The sequence below is a fragment of the Carassius gibelio genome, chromosome B13, assembly GCF_023724105.1.
Source record: "Carassius gibelio isolate Cgi1373 ecotype wild population from Czech Republic chromosome B13, carGib1.2-hapl.c, whole genome shotgun sequence".
NCBI lineage: Eukaryota > Metazoa > Chordata > Actinopteri > Cypriniformes > Cyprinidae > Carassius > Carassius gibelio.
In genome coordinates, this window is record NC_068408.1 from 7,635,130 (window position 1) to 7,654,373 (window position 19,244).

Genomic DNA, 19,244 nt, shown 5'->3' on the forward strand with positions numbered 1-19,244 from the left:
CAACGCCATTGACTCACTCAGAAGCCCTATCTGTGTGGGCAGCGTAGGAATAACGTTCCACTCTGTGTAAACCCTCCTCTGATGATAACCAAAAACCACCAGCTGTGCTAGTCCTGACAAGCTTGTAAGCAGTGAGAAATCAACCTCTTTTATCTTGTTTACTCAAACGAGGGCAAATGAGCGTCGTTTGTAAGCGTGAGAGTGAATAATTAATCTGTGTTCTTCCGAAGTTCTGCAATTTCCCATATCCAATCATCTCTTATGTCGAATTTGAAATGGTGAATGTGAGAAAATTTGACTCTAGGATCCACTGATCTGGATCAGCATCTTATAATTACATCTTGAATGACTTATATGCACCGTCTCCACACTGTGAGCTGGAAGAATCATTTTCAGAGTTTTAACTGGGAGCCCATTTAGTCCTTTTTTAAAACTAATTGCAGACATGTAAAGAGCTTTAAAATGCTTTCACCCTACCTGGAACCCTTTCTGAACTTTAGATGTTCCATTCACAATGGCACCAAATGTTCAGATTCACGTGGGCTCCGGATATTGCAAAGAGACCGTTATATAACTGAACCATTTGGACTGTGAACACTAAAGGACTTTTGCTTCACATTTACTGTGATGCATATCTACTGATCCTCATCATATACAGGATAAATTTGATTTAAATAATGCAATGTATCAAACAGACAATGCTCAATCTCTGCTTCCCTAACTGAACAGCATCTTCGCTCAACCAAGAACCTGTTTGATGATGAAAGACTGTTTAGTCTTTGGGGAAGCTGATTACTTGGAAAGAGGTTAGGACAGTTGGGATTTTGACATTAAAGCAACAGAACTGCTGCATGTAACAATACCAATAATTGTTTCGTCTCTTATTTGAGGAAATACATATTTGTGGTTTATATAGACACAATCTTTAAGTGCTTCGGACCTTTGTCTGTCCATTTTGCATTTTCATTGTATGATTCAGAATGCAGCCAGCTGAATTCTGGCTAATGTATTTAGTGGCTCAGAACATAGAGGCATCATCATCATTTCTCCTTGGCACTGGACAAAGAGAAATGGACTCATTTGCTAAAAATAACTTCTGTGGCTTGTGGAGTACTAATTTAAGACTCATATATAATATAGTACGCTGATAAACAATGGTGAGAATGCACGAAAGAAACTATTTTGTCTCACATATTTCAAATTAACAATACCGAATGCAATCATATAATAAATTGTGCTTCTTTAGCTCAAATAAAAATCTTCTAAATACATGCCTTTAAAAATAAGCATCCGGCTCATATAGGTTCATTTTAAAATTATCGACAACAAGCAATTCATTAGCCAGTAGTTGCAAAATGAACCTAAACTGTTTCTTTGCACTGGGGACCAGTGTCTAATCACCATGTGGTTATGAAAATATAATCATATCAAAATATTTACAGTACATAAATTGCTTACCACAATAAAAGAATGCAATTTGTTCATACCAACACAATCATTTAGCATATAACAGAATATGTAGCTCACTACACAAAGACTCGAACATCTGGATAGGTAGGTAGGTCACTTGCGAAAAATTAGGCCAGCCAACTTGAATTTAAGTAAGTCACAATGCCTCAAAAAGAGGAATTAAAACAATCTGGTTCGGTGGTATGATATACAAACAGCAGACAGAGAGATCTCCACCACTTGCATTATAAACCCTGAAATGTCTAGATCGGCATAATATTAGTGCAGAAAAGCAGTCTGGCATTCAAGACAAGCTTGCAAAATCAGCCCACACGCAAGCCGAGAAATAAATATGAGCACCCAGACTGGACATTTAGTTTAAATACAAATCAACATGCATTAATGCTTGGTGGCCTATATCAAAATTTCAATCTAATCTGGCATTATTTGAATTAACACACTGGAGGTAAAATGTTAAGATTTACCGCATTATGTGTCTGCGTCTGTCCAACTAGGATCAGGATGTTGGAGCAGATGATTGAAAGGCAGAAATTGATCAGAATGATTGATCTCTCCGACCTGATGTACCTGAAAACAAATTGTTGATTAAAGTTGCATCCCTCTAAAAGTGCAAAGTGCATTATTTGTAAAATCCCTTGTACTTCTATGCACTTACCTCCATAGAACTGCATACACCACGGTCAGTGTGATCAAGGCCAGGCAGGAAAGACCACAGCCTACTATTAGTGTCACAGATGGAACCCCTGAGTACTCCATAGCCTGTGAATGGCACACAAGAGCTTCAGTGAGCGATTTTCAAACCCTTGTACCACTAATAAAAGCCCATTTCAGTGCCTGGTAATAAAGCACATTATAGGATGCTTGCCTATTGCAGCGAGGCCATTTATACTGTCCAATATTAGAGGATTAAAGGACAAGCTTTTTTTTTTTTTTGGTCTGTAATTCAACCCCCCCCCCCCCTCCCCCCTATTAAATCTCCCCTTCACATGAATAAAATGTATTTAGCCTCCATTCACATGCACAGTGCTTATTATCAACAGGTCGGGGCTTAATGCCACAAAGCATTATTAACTAAAATACATAATCTCTTTTAAAGCAAGTCAAACTATTTAGAGATCATCTTTGTAAATGCCCTGGGCAGGTATTTCCGGACATGCAAGAACAGCTTCTTGAATTGGAAAACATGGAAATCTCCCAAACTGAATGTTAATGCTATATTCTAATTAAAACTAAAATATGATAACACTGCTGTCATAAATTCATCATGCAAAATAATGGTATTATTAATGCACACTCAAGAGTGAACAAACAGGCAATGCTTCTTTGAAAAAGGTTATTGGGTCTTTTAACTGTAGGGCAAGGCTTTTATTTGTCAATCAAAAATGTGAATGACTGGACTGTCCCAGTGCTTATACTGTCTCTTGTTCTGTTGTTTTAATGACTGTGGGGGAATCAATGGATACTGACCATAATTTTGAACACAATTTAGAATACATATGGCTACCTATCATTTTAAACTATTGCTTGCATTATTTGCACGGGCCTTAACTAAGCCCTCACAATGCACATCCAGTCCATTTGTTTTATGCCTTTTCCCCCCACAATTCCATCTGACAACCCCCCTCAATCCAGTTCCCAGGAGTCACAAGTCACTGTGACATATCAGCTGTGCATTGCAATGATAGGAGTTATCAAACTTTGCCCCTGCTGCATCATTGAGATGCAGACAACACCATCATTTTCACACGGGAGCCATTTATACACTGACTGGTCACATGGGCAGAGAAAAAATGGCTGCCTCTTACTCTGTAGGGTAAAACAGCCATGTTTTGCTGTCTACTGAACCCACTAGAAAAGAGACGACAGCTGATGGCTGATAGTAAAGCATATATAAATGCTTAGAGCAATTTACAGCAAAGGCAAAGGAAAGATTAATATTACACATTAATCTAAGACAGTGAACTATCTTAATAAAGGAGGAAGCCATTATTACATAATATGAAAGCCATCATTTTTATGTACAATCCTGGTATATCTGCCTAATATCTCATAGCAAAGAAGTATTTTATTAATGTAAGTAGCAAAATTAATACTGAAATTGAAGAGGACAGTGCTGATGCTCCTGTATCTCAAATGTGAACACATACGAATACACACATACAAATGCGAGCATGTACAAATGGTTTGAGCAACATTTAGGAAAGGTAAAATGGAGATTATGATGATCAGTATTACTTTTTATTTTAATAAATGTGTAATGACATTTACTTAAACAGGAGATTCTGAGCTCGCTCTCTCTCTCTCTCTCTCTCTCTCTCTCTCACACACACACACACACACACACACACACACACACGCTTTGCACAAGAAAGATTTCTATCATAATCAAACATTACATAATTAAAGTAAATTATTAAACATCCATCTGATTACAACCCACATTTTAATCAATACAGCATCCCTCGAGATCCCCCGCAGAAGACAATTCCAATACTTACTATTTCTCTGGGTTGTTGAGCCAAAATGGCGAAGGTAGATACCCGATCACATAAGCATTTGGTGTGGGATGCATCGGTGAGCACAGTTCTGCATCCTTTAGAGCTCCAGCTGCCCCAAGAATCGTTCCTACACAACACAGACAAGATTAAATCGCGTTAACAAGCCTTTTCTCTGTGAACCCGTCACTCCAAATCCTCTTCACTGCGCTCTCATCTCATCCAGTTTACTTCCTACTTAAGCGACAGAAAGTAAACGCAACGCTTTTTAGTGCTGATCGTTCTGAGTGCGACTGAAGCGCTGAGGCTCTGGTGCTGAAAGACTCGCTGCTCACAGATACACTCACACCACATAACAAAATAAACCCGAACCTGCGATTCCTTTGACGCCTCTCCTCTAGTTTTGCTTCAGGTTTCTCTTATCGTTCTCTATCGATATGTATTTCCACTCACTTTTTCTAATTAGCGCTTTTTGGACGCTTTCCTTTCCTCAGTCAAGAAACAGCGGACGGCATCAGACTGATACTCTCTTGCCTCCTGCCTCGCGCTGCAGCGGAGGGGTGAGATGCCTCAGAAATAGTCCTCGTTTCTTGTTCGTTCATCCTGATTTCGGCATTTATTCTCGAATATCTTAAGTTAATCTAATTTTATAGCATTTGATTTCACAATATGCTTTTCCCGATACATAAACGGCAGGGGAAAACGGAGCTTAAACGTTTACCACCCCGTGAAAACGGGCTGGATGGTAGCAGCCAATTTCTCCTTTTCTGGCTAGCAAAATGATAGAATAGAGATATCACCTATTTATTAATGCTTACACATCTCGGCTGATATTGCAGTGGTAACATCTAAAGATCAGGCTGATATAGCTTACTTAGCTGGATAATAAATTATTTAAGGCTAAAATAGTTAAATAAGTTATATGATAATTAAATATAAAATAATTTAAATAAGTTATATAATGATAACATTGTTTATCTTGTGTAAAATATTCATATTGAATCTCTGGTATAACAAAATCAGTTAGTCAAGAGCTACGAAGTATTATAATTAACCAGTTGAATACAATCACTGTAGTATAAAAGCAACACTGAATTATAGTTCCTCCAAAAGATGCATAACAAACACAGCCCTTTTTCCGGAGGCTGTATGACATGACATCCTAAGGCCTTATTTCCCTGAGGAAGACTATGAGGATCTCCATAATTAAACTGCAGCAATTGCTCTCTTTTCAAGGTTTAATTAAGCTTTAAAACACACACTTTTTTATATGCATGGATAACATGCATAATAACTTTCATTTAAAGAGTGTCATGCATTATATAATAGCATATCTTTCATATATGAATATAAAATATATGAATATTTCATATATGAAAATGCATGATTCACATGAAAATTTCATGACTGAATGTACATTAACTAATGAACTGTAATGATCCAAAAGCATTTCATGCATAGCAAATGCTTCTTGGTTTTGGATCATATTTAGCTCTAGATACAGTATGTGTACAACATAAATCAGGTTGGATCGATTCTCTCATGGAAGACGGAGTGCTGCCCTGTCCGGTGCAACAGCAAGCCAATAGTGACTGACTCCAGGCGTTTATTAGGACGTTGTGGAATAGACTGTTGTGGGTTACTGTGTCAGCAAACCAATTTGATCTGATACACTCAATACGCAGTCAATTCATCTGATCACTGACTGTATGGCATTAACGAACCAACATTACCTTATAGCTATCAAAACAAAACGTTAATTTGGTAATTCCAGTTTGCATGGCTTATTTATGGAAGTTTGATATATTTTCTACTAGAGAAAAGGCCATTTATTTTCCGTTTAGTTGCATCTGTTCTCTTGTTACTCACTTGGTTCTTCCTGTCTGGGAGTAATTTTAAAGACACACAGTCTGTGGAGGAGTCAGTGGGTGTATAAATTACGCTAGGCTCAAGATAGGCTTGGTTTCTAGGCAATTGTACGAGTAGAGACTAATGACTTTTAATAGCCAAGATGTGACGCTGTCCATGGTACTGAATCACTACATTTAGGCTAGCAGAATGACACTGTAATCTGATTTGAATTCTGACATTTGGGGATTTGTCTTACTCTTAAGATTATTCAATATATCCTTTATATTTTATATCAATTGCACTGTTTGGATGCCAGGTAACTGGAAGTAATGCACTTAATATAGGAAGCGGTGTTCTTTGAACTGCTGGAACATTGCAATCAGTGGTCTATTCATGTCTGCTTTGCAGTTATTTTCGGACTGTTCATTTTATACATAAGCCTAACAATAACACTTTAAAGGCACTTTCATAATGCAACTCAGCGTACACCTAATTCAGTGTCATATGAAAAAAGTAGTAGTACTGTACACCTGACAAAATATAGCCCAAATGCTCATAAACCACACATCTTTAGTCCTTGATTCCAACATCAAGAAAATTATATTTTATAAAAATGCATTAAACAAATTTAGCAACAAACATCCTGATAGCATATAATGTACATTGAAATCAAGCAGTTATCAGTTGCATATCACTAAACATGTTGTTTACTTTTTTAATAATTCCTCCTGATGTAGTTTTTCTTCAAGATGTGGACAGATATAAAAATAATAATAATAAAAAAGAGGGGAAAAGGCACTTATTTTGAAGATACAGTAATTATTCCAGAAATGCATGAAACAAATGATCCATAAATGTATAAAACCTTTTAAATTCAAATTTAGGATTATGTAAAAACACCATTTTTGAACTATTTTTCCATATTTCTACATCCATTTTTTAAACATCACAACTTAATTTTAAATATAATAGCCCTGTCATGTGAAAAATTAATTTTTTAAAGAGCAAATATTCCATGCACTCTCTCAATTAATGTACTGTAAGTTCATAAATGGTCATACTAATTATAAAAAAATACATTGATTTAAATTACAGCTATACTGAGTACTTGTCACTTGCAAGTCAGCTACCCATAAACCAATACAGACTGTTAATGCCACATAAGGTCATACAAATTTATACAGATTATGTGATTCTGTATTTTGTATGTTTTTGCTGGAAATTCTTCTACCCATTGAATAAATGAATGAATGTTTAAGAAAAGTAGATTTGAATATGAAAAAAAGTCTCTACTTTACTCTAAGACTACTTTTAGTAAAATAGCCAATGGCAAACCAATACAAGACCTTTGCTGTTCCAACCATCACTTTTATCCCTTCTGAATATTTCATGCCAAGTATGGCCCTCCTGTGATTTTTCATACATGCAAAAATTTATAGAGTTGTGAGTATTCAAACAAGAATCTGCATGACCGATGCAGAGTTAAGCAACATTTTGCCTTAGAGAGAAAGATTCTGCTTTTAAATCAAGGTAACGTATAATTTTCACAGTGCTGGGACATATACCACACCTTCCTGACAGTTTCGGAGAAACTGCTAATCAGTTTTGCTGGGATGGGGAAGAAATACTTTGAATCTGATTATATACAAATGCTATCATGAAGCCATGTCTAGGATAATGTAAGCCATTTAAGTGAACAAAGCTTATAAGCAAACAGGATTGTAATGGTGAGTTCAGGTATTCACAACACATTTTCCTCAATTTTTTCCCCAGTTACTCATTACCATAATTTTTTTTTGTAAATCAGTGCCTCAGTACACCTACTACTTTCTTGCAAACAATGAACAAGCTTCATTGTTTTTCCTCACAAATACAGTGTCAATGGCAATCAACAACATGCATCCAAGTCTACATGAATAAGAAATCCAGTCTAGACACTTAACCTCAGTTTGTCCTCCAACCTCATGTTTTTCCAAACCTTTCGTGCTTTCTTGAAACACAAAAAAAATAAATACAATAGAATATGCAAGCCCTGTTTTCCATTACAATGAAAGGGGAATGAAAGCTTTCAAGTGTCAAAAGGATGCAGAAGCAAAACTGGTTCTTAAAAATGGTGCTATATTTAAAGTTTTCGGAAGTCATATTACTCCCTTATCTGAAGAACAAAACAAAATTTAAGTCGTTATACACAGATAATCTTCCTCCAGTGAGCTAGTAACCACAGCAACTGGATAATTGATTCACTGAGAAATCAAGAATTAGATCAGTCTGATTCATGACCAAATAATTCAGACCAATACTGAAATGGGACTGAACTGAAATAATCCTTTGAAAAGACTCAGTCTATTTTTGAATCCAAGCTTCTCTCATGAACATGTCTTGGAGATCTAGAAATAACAACAACAACAACAAAAATAATATATTTATATAGGAATAATCCCCCCCCCCCCCCCCAAAAAAAAAAATATATATATATTTGTTGACAATTTACTCATGCTTAGGGCATTCAGGATGAAGGTGAGTTTATTTCTTCATCAAAACAGATTTGGAGAAATTTTGCATTACATCACTTGCTTTAGTGGATCCTATGCAGTGAATGGGTGCCATAATAATCAGAGTCCAAACAGCGGCTTAAAACATAATAATAACTCCGGTCCATCAATTAATGTCTTGTAAAGTGAAAATCTATGGGTTTGTAAGAAACAAATCCTCTATACCGATTATCGGGATTTTTTTATCAGCTGTTTGAACTCTCATTCTGATGGCACCCATTCATTGCAGAGGATCCATTGGCGAACATGTGATGTAGTGCTAAATTAATACAAGTCTGCTCCTATGAAGAAACAAACTAATCTACAATTTGGATGGCCTGAGGGTGAATAAATTTTCAGCTAATTTTTAAAACACGTTTCCAAATAAAGCTATTGAATGACTTCAGGACTTTTTGTTATGCTTTCTTAGTGCTTCTGTGGAAGCATGACAGGTTCCTAGATATTTTAAATAGATGGAAATGAGACTATCACAAGTCATACAAGGTTTAGAGCAACATGAGTGTGAGTTAATAATGAGAGTATTATATTTTTTATGTGAATAAGTCCTTTAAATGTTCCACTCTGCCTGAACCCGTGATGTCAGAGGTTAAAAAAATGAAATTTCTCATTCGCAAGGAGCTTGTATACACTAGCGTATACATAATGACTTCCAAGAAGAGACGCATATTATGTTATGATATGAATGTCATCGAAATCAGCAGCTGTTTTCCCTCGTTGTTTGAGAAAATCTCTTGGGGCTAATTAAAATTGCACCTCAAAATATGCACAATCATGCTAGAGAGAGCTGATAGAGTTGTGCATTTGTGTTCTGTAATTGTTTGCTTGCATAGGCCAATTTTGATTTTGTGCAAAGAGTAAACACGCTAACAAACAAATTTATTAACGAACATGCGTCCACATAAATAATCATGCAAACAGATTAGAGACTTAACTCAACAGAAAATTTATTTAAATTTATCATGAACAGGCATGAAATCCACACTATTTGAGCCTAATAAGAGCGGATCTCTTTTAATAGCAAATATGAAGCCTGTTTATATTCTTGAGTGTTTTGGGGCAGAGACCCCTCCCTCTTTATAAGCCGCATATAATAATACCACAGGGCTAAAATCCATTCCAGTGGCTCAAATTACTCAAGGGGGCAGACTCGGGTGGCCCTTCATTCAATGAAAATTGAATTTGATTAATACGATTTCTCTGTGTTCTTATCGGTCACCGCACAGAGGTCTGGCTCATACTGCCTCAGAAGCACCATGTAATTTTCATATTTGAAGATGATTAAGATTAAATAGAAGCCAGTTTCAATTTACAGCATGGGCCAGACAGGACTAAATAAGTAAATAATGAAATGACTGGGATTATACAGATATCATATAATTACTGAGAAACATCATAACAAAACATGGGGATAGTTTACCAGAAACTCAAAATTCTATCATCTTTTATTCTTATGTTGTTCCAAACGTGCAAAACTTTTTGTTGTTGTTGTTGTTTTTGGTTTTTACTTTAATTGCATGGGCAAAAAAACAACAACAACAAAATAAAACACTAGCAGTATGGCAACAAATAGTCCATTGTACAGAGAACAAAATGAGAGCATTTAAATGAGGTTCATGTTCAGGTATAAATGTAAATGATGACACATTTTCATTTTTGGGGTGAACTATATCTTAAACTACTCAGATCATTTTAAGATTACTTTTAGGGTATCGTTATAATACTTTTCTAAACTTGGCACTCACACGACACTAAGAGAGAATCTTGTATGGAGATAAAATATTTAATAATACTAAAAGAATATGACAAAGGAAAAATAACAACACATGGCATGGTACACACAGTACTAAAATTTTCGAATTTAAATAAAACTTGTTAGCATTACAGACATCTCTGTGTGGCCAAACCTGACTCCCATTTATAGAAATCATCCCTTCAACAGAACCTGTCTCTGCACAGCCTGGCCAAAAGAAATACTTGGTTTATTAATTGCACGCTAAGGGAACAAAAGAGAAAAGGCTGCCAAATCCAAATGGACCAGATGAAAAGCAAAGACAAGACGGAATGTCTCTAAAGAGGGTCTACGGGCTATAGTCACAATCACGAGTGACAATAGAGAATATTAGATCCACCACGAAATCCATCACACAACATTTGTTCTAGACAAAGAGATTCTTTCATAGTAATTTAATGGTCATGGTAATTTAGCGGTTAAAGACCTGAGCGCAAAGATTTTAGGTTTAATGCTAGTAAGAATCGATCCATGAACCATCACAATTGTGCCTAGGGTGATCTTCCATGCAGAAAATGTACTGTATGTCACTTTAAATAAGTAAACCACTTCAGAATGGAAAAATCTCCATAAAATATTGGGCCACCAGTGTTTCTACTTCCTGTGTCATGCATTAAACTTGTTTCTTTGGTTCAACAGGTATACTACCATCCAAGAGGTCAGTAAGATTGTTTTTCATACAGTATATTTTTGAAACAAGTCTTGAAAAGTCAATACGTCTGCATTTATTTGATCAAAAATAGAGTAAAAGTACAAATTACTCTTCAGTGTTACATACACATACAGAAATGTGACCCTGGACCACAAAATCAGTCTTAAGTTGCTGGGGTATATTTTTAGCAATAGCCAAAAATAAAAAAATAAAAAAATGTTTGGATCAAAATTATTTATTTTTCTTTTATGCCAAAAATCAGTAGGATATTAAGTAAAGATCATGTTCCATTAAGATGTTTTGTAAATCTCCTACCGTAAATATATCAAAACTTACATTTTGATTAGTAATATGCATTGCTAAGAACTTCATTTGGACAAGATTTTTTTGCACCCTCAGATTCCAGATTTACAAATAGTTGTATCTCGACCAAATATTGTCCGATCCTAATAAACCATACATAAACGGAAAGCTTATTTATACATTTATTTTAAAAAAAAGTTTTTATAAAACTTATAAATAACTTATAAATAAATAAAAAGCAAGTAAATTTACACTTAAGACTGGTTTTGTGGTCCAGGGTCACAGATCATTCTAATATGCTGAATTGCTGCTAAGGAAACATTTCGTATTACAAAAACCATTTGCAACATTAACTGTACCTTTGTAGCGTTACTAAATAATAAAATAAAAACTAAACCTCTGAAAGGTAGTGTATTTACAGTACTTCTTTGAAAAGCACTTCAAAATAGGAAAATAAGGTTTATATCATCCTAATGTTACCTCTCATTTAATTTTCTCCAGCTATAAAATTGTTGCGGCTGGCCTGGCTGTAATGCCTTCTAGTGGTTGGGGAGATGTCCGTTTCATCTTTTACTCATACTTTAGTGACACTGGAGTAATTATTCTCAAACAGTTTTTTAAAGGGGACTGGTGGAAGTGATCTCACACTGTAGTTTCCAGGAGAACCTGAAGGTTGTGTTAAGGTAAGCTCGTCCTTGATCTATTCTGAAAGACCACATCTGGATACTTATGCTTTCAGAGTACTGTAGTGTATTTCTCAGTAATTCAAGATCAGTTTTCCCATAATCAAAACTTTTCATAACAGCCACAATTTTAGGTGGAATGGTACATTATATGAAAAAGAAAAAATAAATCCATAAATGTTAAATGTAAAACTATAACATTACATTGAAAAGGCTGAAAAATATTGAGAAATATTAACAGTTTTAGTTGTATTGCTTAGCATTAGAAACCAGTTATATGAATTTGATTTAAGATTACAAAACTTTTTTTTTTTTTCTGACCAATGACAGGAATTAATAAAATAAACCAGGTCAGTTCTGATTTCATGTTGACTTTAGAGTGAAAAGATAAGAGGAGCCTGACAGCACCACAAGTCTTCTAAATATTTTTCTATCAAATGTATTCTCTGAGAATAACACAATCAAAATTCTATTACTGCTAATGTCAGCCACTGTTTCACCTCGATGGCAGTGGAAACACGTTTCCATGGATACAATGGCTGGATATTTCAACAAGCACCACAATTTATTATTGGCTGTGAAGTTATTGTATTAAAGGCTCATTTTCACAAATCAGAACACAATCTTGGAGACATAAAACTGACTTTCACTTACATAATAGAGCTGTCCCACAGTGCACAGAACGGATTCATTGTTCCCTGCAAGAGAACAAACACATACTGTGATTGGACACGCAGCACAATGATTAGACATCACAGTACATGCTAATAAAAAGACATTTTCACTATGATAGGCAATATCTCAAAGCATAAGTCACGTTATTTAAAAGATAAACAGGAAAGGGGAAAAAAGCGATGTGGAGAAAAGTGCTCCCATTGTAATCATTGGGGCCATATCTTGATGACACAATAAGGAGAGAAATAACTGGTGATGGCAAATTAATTACTGGACTAATTACTGCTATTTGTCTGTTGATTAATGAGCCTGAAACAGATGACACAGGCATTGTAGAGCTCCCTTTGATTGGCTGTACTGCTTCAAGGAGGAACAGAAAACTACATTTCTTTCCGAATTCAGCTCAAATACACCCAGATTCTTCTCCTAGTCTCGGTTTAAAAGGCCATATGTTTCATTGCTTTCTACATCAATTACACAATTACATGTGGAAGTGTTTGTATTGATGCAGAACAGATCATTTGCTGCAGAACCTTGTGTGTGTGTGTATTAGGGTGGCCATATGCGCCGTTCATACGGGACATGTCCTGGCCAGGATTTTAATATTACCTAAAACATTGAGAGCAGTTGGACCAATAACATGCAGGTATTGTACTTAATCGACCAATCGTGGGGCTGCGTGTGAGAAGGTGAGATCAAGAGGGAACGATCAAAGCAATGCAAATATGCGCACGTGTTTGTTCGTTCGATTGACGTGAAGCGTTGCTGCACACAAATCCAAAAAAAACGAAGTGCGCCACAATACTTCAAGTCAAACGAATGAACAAACACGTGAAAGCGATTCGAAAGAATAAGGAGCCGTCTGCTTTGCTCTTTATAGCTCTCATGTATGTTACACAACAATCAGCCTGCACAGTGCAAATAGCCAATATTAAAGGCAATATTGAAATCCTGGCTGGCACGTGTCCCATATGAATGGTGCATATGGCCACCCCAGTGTGTATGCATATACAGTATATTATTTTAACCTTATTTTTATGCTAAGTTAGTGTTTACCGTTGCTGCTTTCTATAGTAGATCAATTGGTTATGATTCATATGATGCAAATAATAGATTATTCTGTGAATATGTGTTAAAGAGAACAAGTTATTATTAGCACAGTTATTATTTTTTGCACTATAAATAAATACATAAATAAGTATTTGTAATTTTTATAATAATGAATATAAAGAAAATAATAATAATAATAAAATCCACATAAGATGCAGGACTTCTTTAAGCCCTTCTGATGATATTCCATAAATGGAGGATCTCTGGGACATAAAGGCTGTAGATTCCTTCCCTTGTGTAAAATAAATGGCATATTAACATGCTCCTTAAACCAACAGACCAGTGAAACAGTAAAAGAGTCCAAAACTAGGAGGTTTTAAAATATATGTGACCTCCATGTCAGCATTAATTAGCCTCTACTGACTGTTTTTGTGAAGCGTGTTGAGATCTGACTGGTGCTTACATTAGCTAGATGAGCTAACTCAATCTCCAGCTGGGCTTCTGTAACCCTGGGTTCTGGTCGGACAATCACAGCAATCACTTTCGAGTTCACAGCAGTGTTATTCCTGTGGGTTAGATCACACAACAGTCAGTTCATGCTTGAATGAGAAATGCTAATTTCAATACTTCCATTATCATCAGCATTGATTTTTGTTTAAACTCCCCATTCTGAGCATTTAAATGGAAATGGCTCATTTAGCACAGAACTGTCTTTCCAGGTTGGACTCAGTTTAGAAAATCGGTGTGAGGTCGTGATTTTTGGTTTCTCCCTTCAAATAAGATATTTTCTGTTCGCAGAGGCCAGAAATAGTGATATGCTTGACTACTTTTTAGAAGGTGAAATAATTAGACTATAAATAAATGAAATATCAAGATCTAACTCTAAAGATGGACAAAGTTATAATATATTAAACATTGACAAATTGAAAATTGTTTAGCTTTTGATTAACCCGAAATGATCGCCTCTGGGTAAAACGATCACATAGAGATGGAAAGCAGTCATTTGTCATCACTAGACACAAAAAGTTACTTCAAGTACTTTTATGTGCTTTATTACTTTTTTAATTTCATTATTAAAACCAATATTGGTTGGCATAAATTGTAAACATTCGAGTGCGCTTATCTAATGCAACAGGGGTGCAAAAATCCTTTCAATATTAAGATTCAAGTACACTCAGCATCGCTCTCCTTGCATGCTTCTTCCTCCTCTAAACTAAACCAATTTTCCTCGTATAACATTTGTCAACTTGAACTGTTTAGGGCATGATTTCATGGTCCATTTAAAAAGAAGCAAAGACAGAAAATGGATGCCCAACAAGTAGCTTCTCAAAAGACTACAAAAAAGCTACATCTGAGACATACTCCTCAGCCCTCACTGTCTGTCACATTCTTTTTAGTTTTGATTATGGTATTTAGAATGCATATGAATTGAGAAGACTATGCCAAGGAAAATTAATTTGTCTTTGTCTGCAAGTAGATCAGCCTAAAGGCAAAAATGATTCCTTTCAAAATAAATGTACAGATGGGATCAGACATTATCCGTGCATGGTTAGCAGCCTCTTGGTTAAATCAAGCAGATGTGGTGTTGCGTGGTGTCATGACTGTCCACACATCCTGAAATGCATGAAATAACACAAACTCTTAAAAATGAAGATTACAATTCTGTAATTATATACTCCATCATGTCATCATTTCCAGCGTTTAAAACAGTATTGGGGCACAGGCCCGCTTCAAAAAAGTGAGCTCATATTTTGATATTATCCTTTTAAATACTGTTTTGGATATAAATGGATATACAGTCTTTTACAAGCCATTCACAAGCTGCATGTGCAAAAAAGAGCTGCATTGTCATTGTTGTAGATGACACAATTTAACACACATACTTGATTGCTTAACATTTACAGGTTGGTATACACCAATCTAACACGGTAAAAAGGGTCTAGCAACACCCCAATAAAACACAAAAGGTTTACCATATAATGAAAGTAAAAGGTGACCAGAAAACAGCACCATTATTAAAGTGGTCCATATAACTAAATTTGGATACTATATTCCAATATATTAAAGCTATACAACTGACTAAGAATTTTATTAATTGATAATCTTACACAGAAAAATAAAATACAATTCTGAGCTGTAAAATAAAACAGATTATTGGATGATTACTGGAGTGTGTTTTACAAATGTATACATTTATTAGCAATTTCTGGATGAAAATTGTTTCTGAACCAATTTATTTTCTCAGTGTATCTGAAAGCCATAGTGATTAATTACTTTCAATACATATAGAAGAAAAAAGAAACAGTTTGCATGTTCTGGTATAAATTTACATAATACATAATAATAATAATAATAATAATAATAATAATAATAATAACCACACATTTCTTGTAACTATCACACTAGAGTATTTTGTCTTGTGATTAAATGTTCAGCAACATGATCTGTCTTTAAAAATCCTTCTGCTATGTTGTTCTTTGTAACACTTTTCTTCTGTTATCTTCTACTGTTTGTACTGATCTCCATCTCCCTACTGGCTTTAGTGAATCCAACATTGCTCAAGAACAGAGGACCGCCCTTTTTCTCTGTTTTTCCATGAACTCTCTCCCTGTCGGTGGGAATTGCACGAGGGAATCAAACTGGGGTTTGCTGAGGTATGACAGACAGCTCAGAGCCACACCAGGAAAGGTCTGTCCTGTCCTGTGTGTCTCTGGAGGTTTGACTAGAAGTCCTCATATGAAACAGAAGGTTTTGATCCCGAGCTTCAAGATGGACTCTGAGCATAACCAAGAATTGCCGTGAGTGAAAACGCTGTAGTGTGTTTGTACCAGCTTCTGTATTTGGGACTAGATGAAAATCACAAGGAATTTGTGTGAAACAGCTTTCTTTAAAACAAATGATTGTGTTTTTTTTTTTTTTTTCGTTTACAGTATTTGTCACTAGGCTTTAACACATTAGTCACATAACTGAGCTTCATACAAGGACAAATTCCTTATTAGCACCATAATAAACAATGACTGCACCTGACATTTGAAGCTTGGAAAAATGCTGAAATTTAGAAAATACTAGATGATAACTCAGAGATTCTTATTTGAGTAGTTCACATCTTCAGACACAGAAATCTTTGGTTTCTATGGCAACATCCATGATGCCAAATCAGGCCGCCCATTACAATCTATCATTATATTAGTTCAAATCAAAGAAAGAGCACCATGTTACACGGGCTATAATCAAACAGAATTACCTTTAACTGTTGAGGCTGCTGTCATTTTTGTTAAATGACATCATGCAGTTTTAGCTTCCTAAGATAAAACTTGTAACGTTTTTTTTTTTTTCAATCGAAATTACAGTAATTCCAACATGAATGCAGCATAATTTCTATGCTATAAAATGACAGAAAAAAACTTTCAAACTTTCAAACTTAAAAAGATTATGACTGCATATATATGACATGAATACACAAAAATAAAAAGGACAAATATTAACAAATCAGCATAAAGGTAAATTCTTGAATATTTGCTTGCATCTAATATATGAAAAACCTTTCAAATTAATTAGGTTAGAAATAAACAGAAATTAGAAATAAACATGGAAGTTTAAACCATCACTTTTTTTTTTTGCACAGGGAATTTTCTGATTTAAAAATATATTAAAAAGTACTTTTATTTTTGTTTGACCTTTATTTAACCAGGCAAGTTAATTAAGAACAAGTTCTTGTTATTTTCAATAATAAATAAATCCTGTGAAGAATTCAAACATATATTCCAAAACATATAGCACATAAAAATTATTAAATCTCAGTTAAAACTTTTACAAGTCAAGGGTCAGAGCACTTACTAGTAATTTTTCGTAAATGCATATACTGGAATATTTGTCTCCGGTTTCATTAACTTTTGTAGTACAGTCCTAATTTTGGGGGCAGCAAATTCAAAAGCAGAATGACAATAAGTAGTTTTAAAATATATTTTATGTATCCATTTTTTATGTTATGTTTTATTCACTTAAATAAAAATAAATATTTTATGTATCCATTTTTTATGTTATTTTTTATTCACTTAAATAAAAAAACAAATCTGACCCTCAAAGTAACAAATGTATTCTACGGGTGTCATAAATTCATAAACTTGCACATATTACACACATTATTTGATTTTCTTTTTATAAAAGAACATAAAACTTCTCCTGATGAATACTTGTTCAAGTAATTTTTCTATTTTACAGGTTTAATGGATCAAAATCTTTCTAGGTAGGAACCTTCTTGAGTAGTCCCTAGGGTACAAGTATCCTTGGTTGGGAATCTCTCTTACTGTATGACATCTTTGTAATATTTCATCTAAATGACTGGAGAGTCTTACCGAGGACCAGGCAGCATAAGACCAAGAGTCTTGTAGAGAACTGTTCCAAGAATGAACACAGGAGATCCATCCATATCTGCCGGAAAACAATCTAGGTTAGATGATACTATAATCACATTATCTAATCATATCAAATAGCATCTCCACACAAAGTTGTTTTTCTCAGCTTCCTTTTCAACTTTTCACTCAGCAACATGGATGATTATTTAATAATTCAGAGTGCAGATTTGTTTCAGAGGCAGACAGCAGGAATTTTATTTTAATACCTTCCCACTTCCATGTAGGGATCATTCAATCCAAAGTAATTTAACAAGATTTCTTTTTTTCAAAGCTACAGGAATTCATTAACCTCTAAACCTGCAAAATACTCATTAAAAATCAGATCTCTTGCCAAACAATATCCTTGACAGCTAATCCATCATAAATTCCCTGCCAATAGTGAATCAAGTGGTAGATCAGGCTATACTAGAAAGGTTATTGATAACTAGAAGGCAAAGGTCTTCTTTGCTGACAGGAAGGCTAATCTTGGTTCAAACAGCTCTGTACAGCCCTCTAGTCAAGCTCAAGGCAAACTGGAGTGAGTTATGTATTAAATCAATCCTTCATTACTTCCCTCTGATACACTTCAGATAAGACTGATCACCCTAATTAAGTAAATAGTCTGGTGCGCTGGTGCTCAGCTCTCTTTACTATCATTGTTTGAGAGGATACAGCGAGTGCTGTGTCATCTGAATTGATGTGGTCGAACCAAGTGCAGTCTCCTCTAAAACAGGCAAATGGCAAGCGTTTGACATGTAGTCTTGTAATCTCAAAGCTATCCCATTAAACGGTCACAGTGTGTCACCGCTTTGAAATTTGAACACAATCATATTATGGTAGCGATTACTAAACTTTTAACATCCTACTGATGATCCAAAATAACGGAATATGCCTTCATTTGTAAATTTTAAATGTAAAAAATCAAAGTGACAAAGCGTTTTCATGGCCTTAAAAATTAATAAATAAGTGGAGAAAATACAATGAGTCATGATTGCAAAATATACAGAGTACACACACAGATATTATGTAAACTATTTATTTTATTTTATTTTGGATGTAATTAATCGTGATTAATCATTTGAAAGCACTAGTATAAAAGGTAATAAAAAAGGAGATAACTTTACTATCTATCTCTAACATATACTTTAGCACATACAGTTAAAAATATTCCTGTAGCTGAACGAGTAGAGCAATGTGCAATGTGCTAGCAAATGCCAAGGTCATAAGTTCGATTCCCAGGGAACGCATAAACTGCAAAAAGTGTAACTCCATGAATGCAACGTAGTTAAGAGTCTGCCAAGTGTTTCATGTTTTAAGTGTTAAAACCTAG

At 35.0% G+C, this 19,244-nt stretch overlaps 1 protein-coding gene across 4 annotated transcripts in view; it reads right to left on the minus strand.

Moving 5' to 3' along the window:
• adgrb3 (adhesion G protein-coupled receptor B3) overlaps positions 1–19,244 on the minus strand; it is a 151,297-nt gene that overhangs the window by 32,246 nt on the left and 99,807 nt on the right. For all 4 annotated transcript variants that reach the window (XM_052573162.1, XM_052573164.1, XM_052573163.1 and 1 more), the window contains 6 exons: positions 17,876–17,951; positions 13,984–14,086; positions 12,450–12,493; positions 3,969–4,095; positions 2,126–2,229; positions 1,935–2,037 (listed from right to left, as the gene is read on the minus strand). In XM_052573162.1, coding sequence (XP_052429122.1) covers positions 1,935–2,037; positions 2,126–2,229; positions 3,969–4,095; positions 12,450–12,493; positions 13,984–14,086; positions 17,876–17,951 — 557 coding nt within the window. The remainder of the gene's footprint in view (positions 1–1,934; positions 2,038–2,125; positions 2,230–3,968; positions 4,096–12,449; positions 12,494–13,983; positions 14,087–17,875; positions 17,952–19,244) is intronic.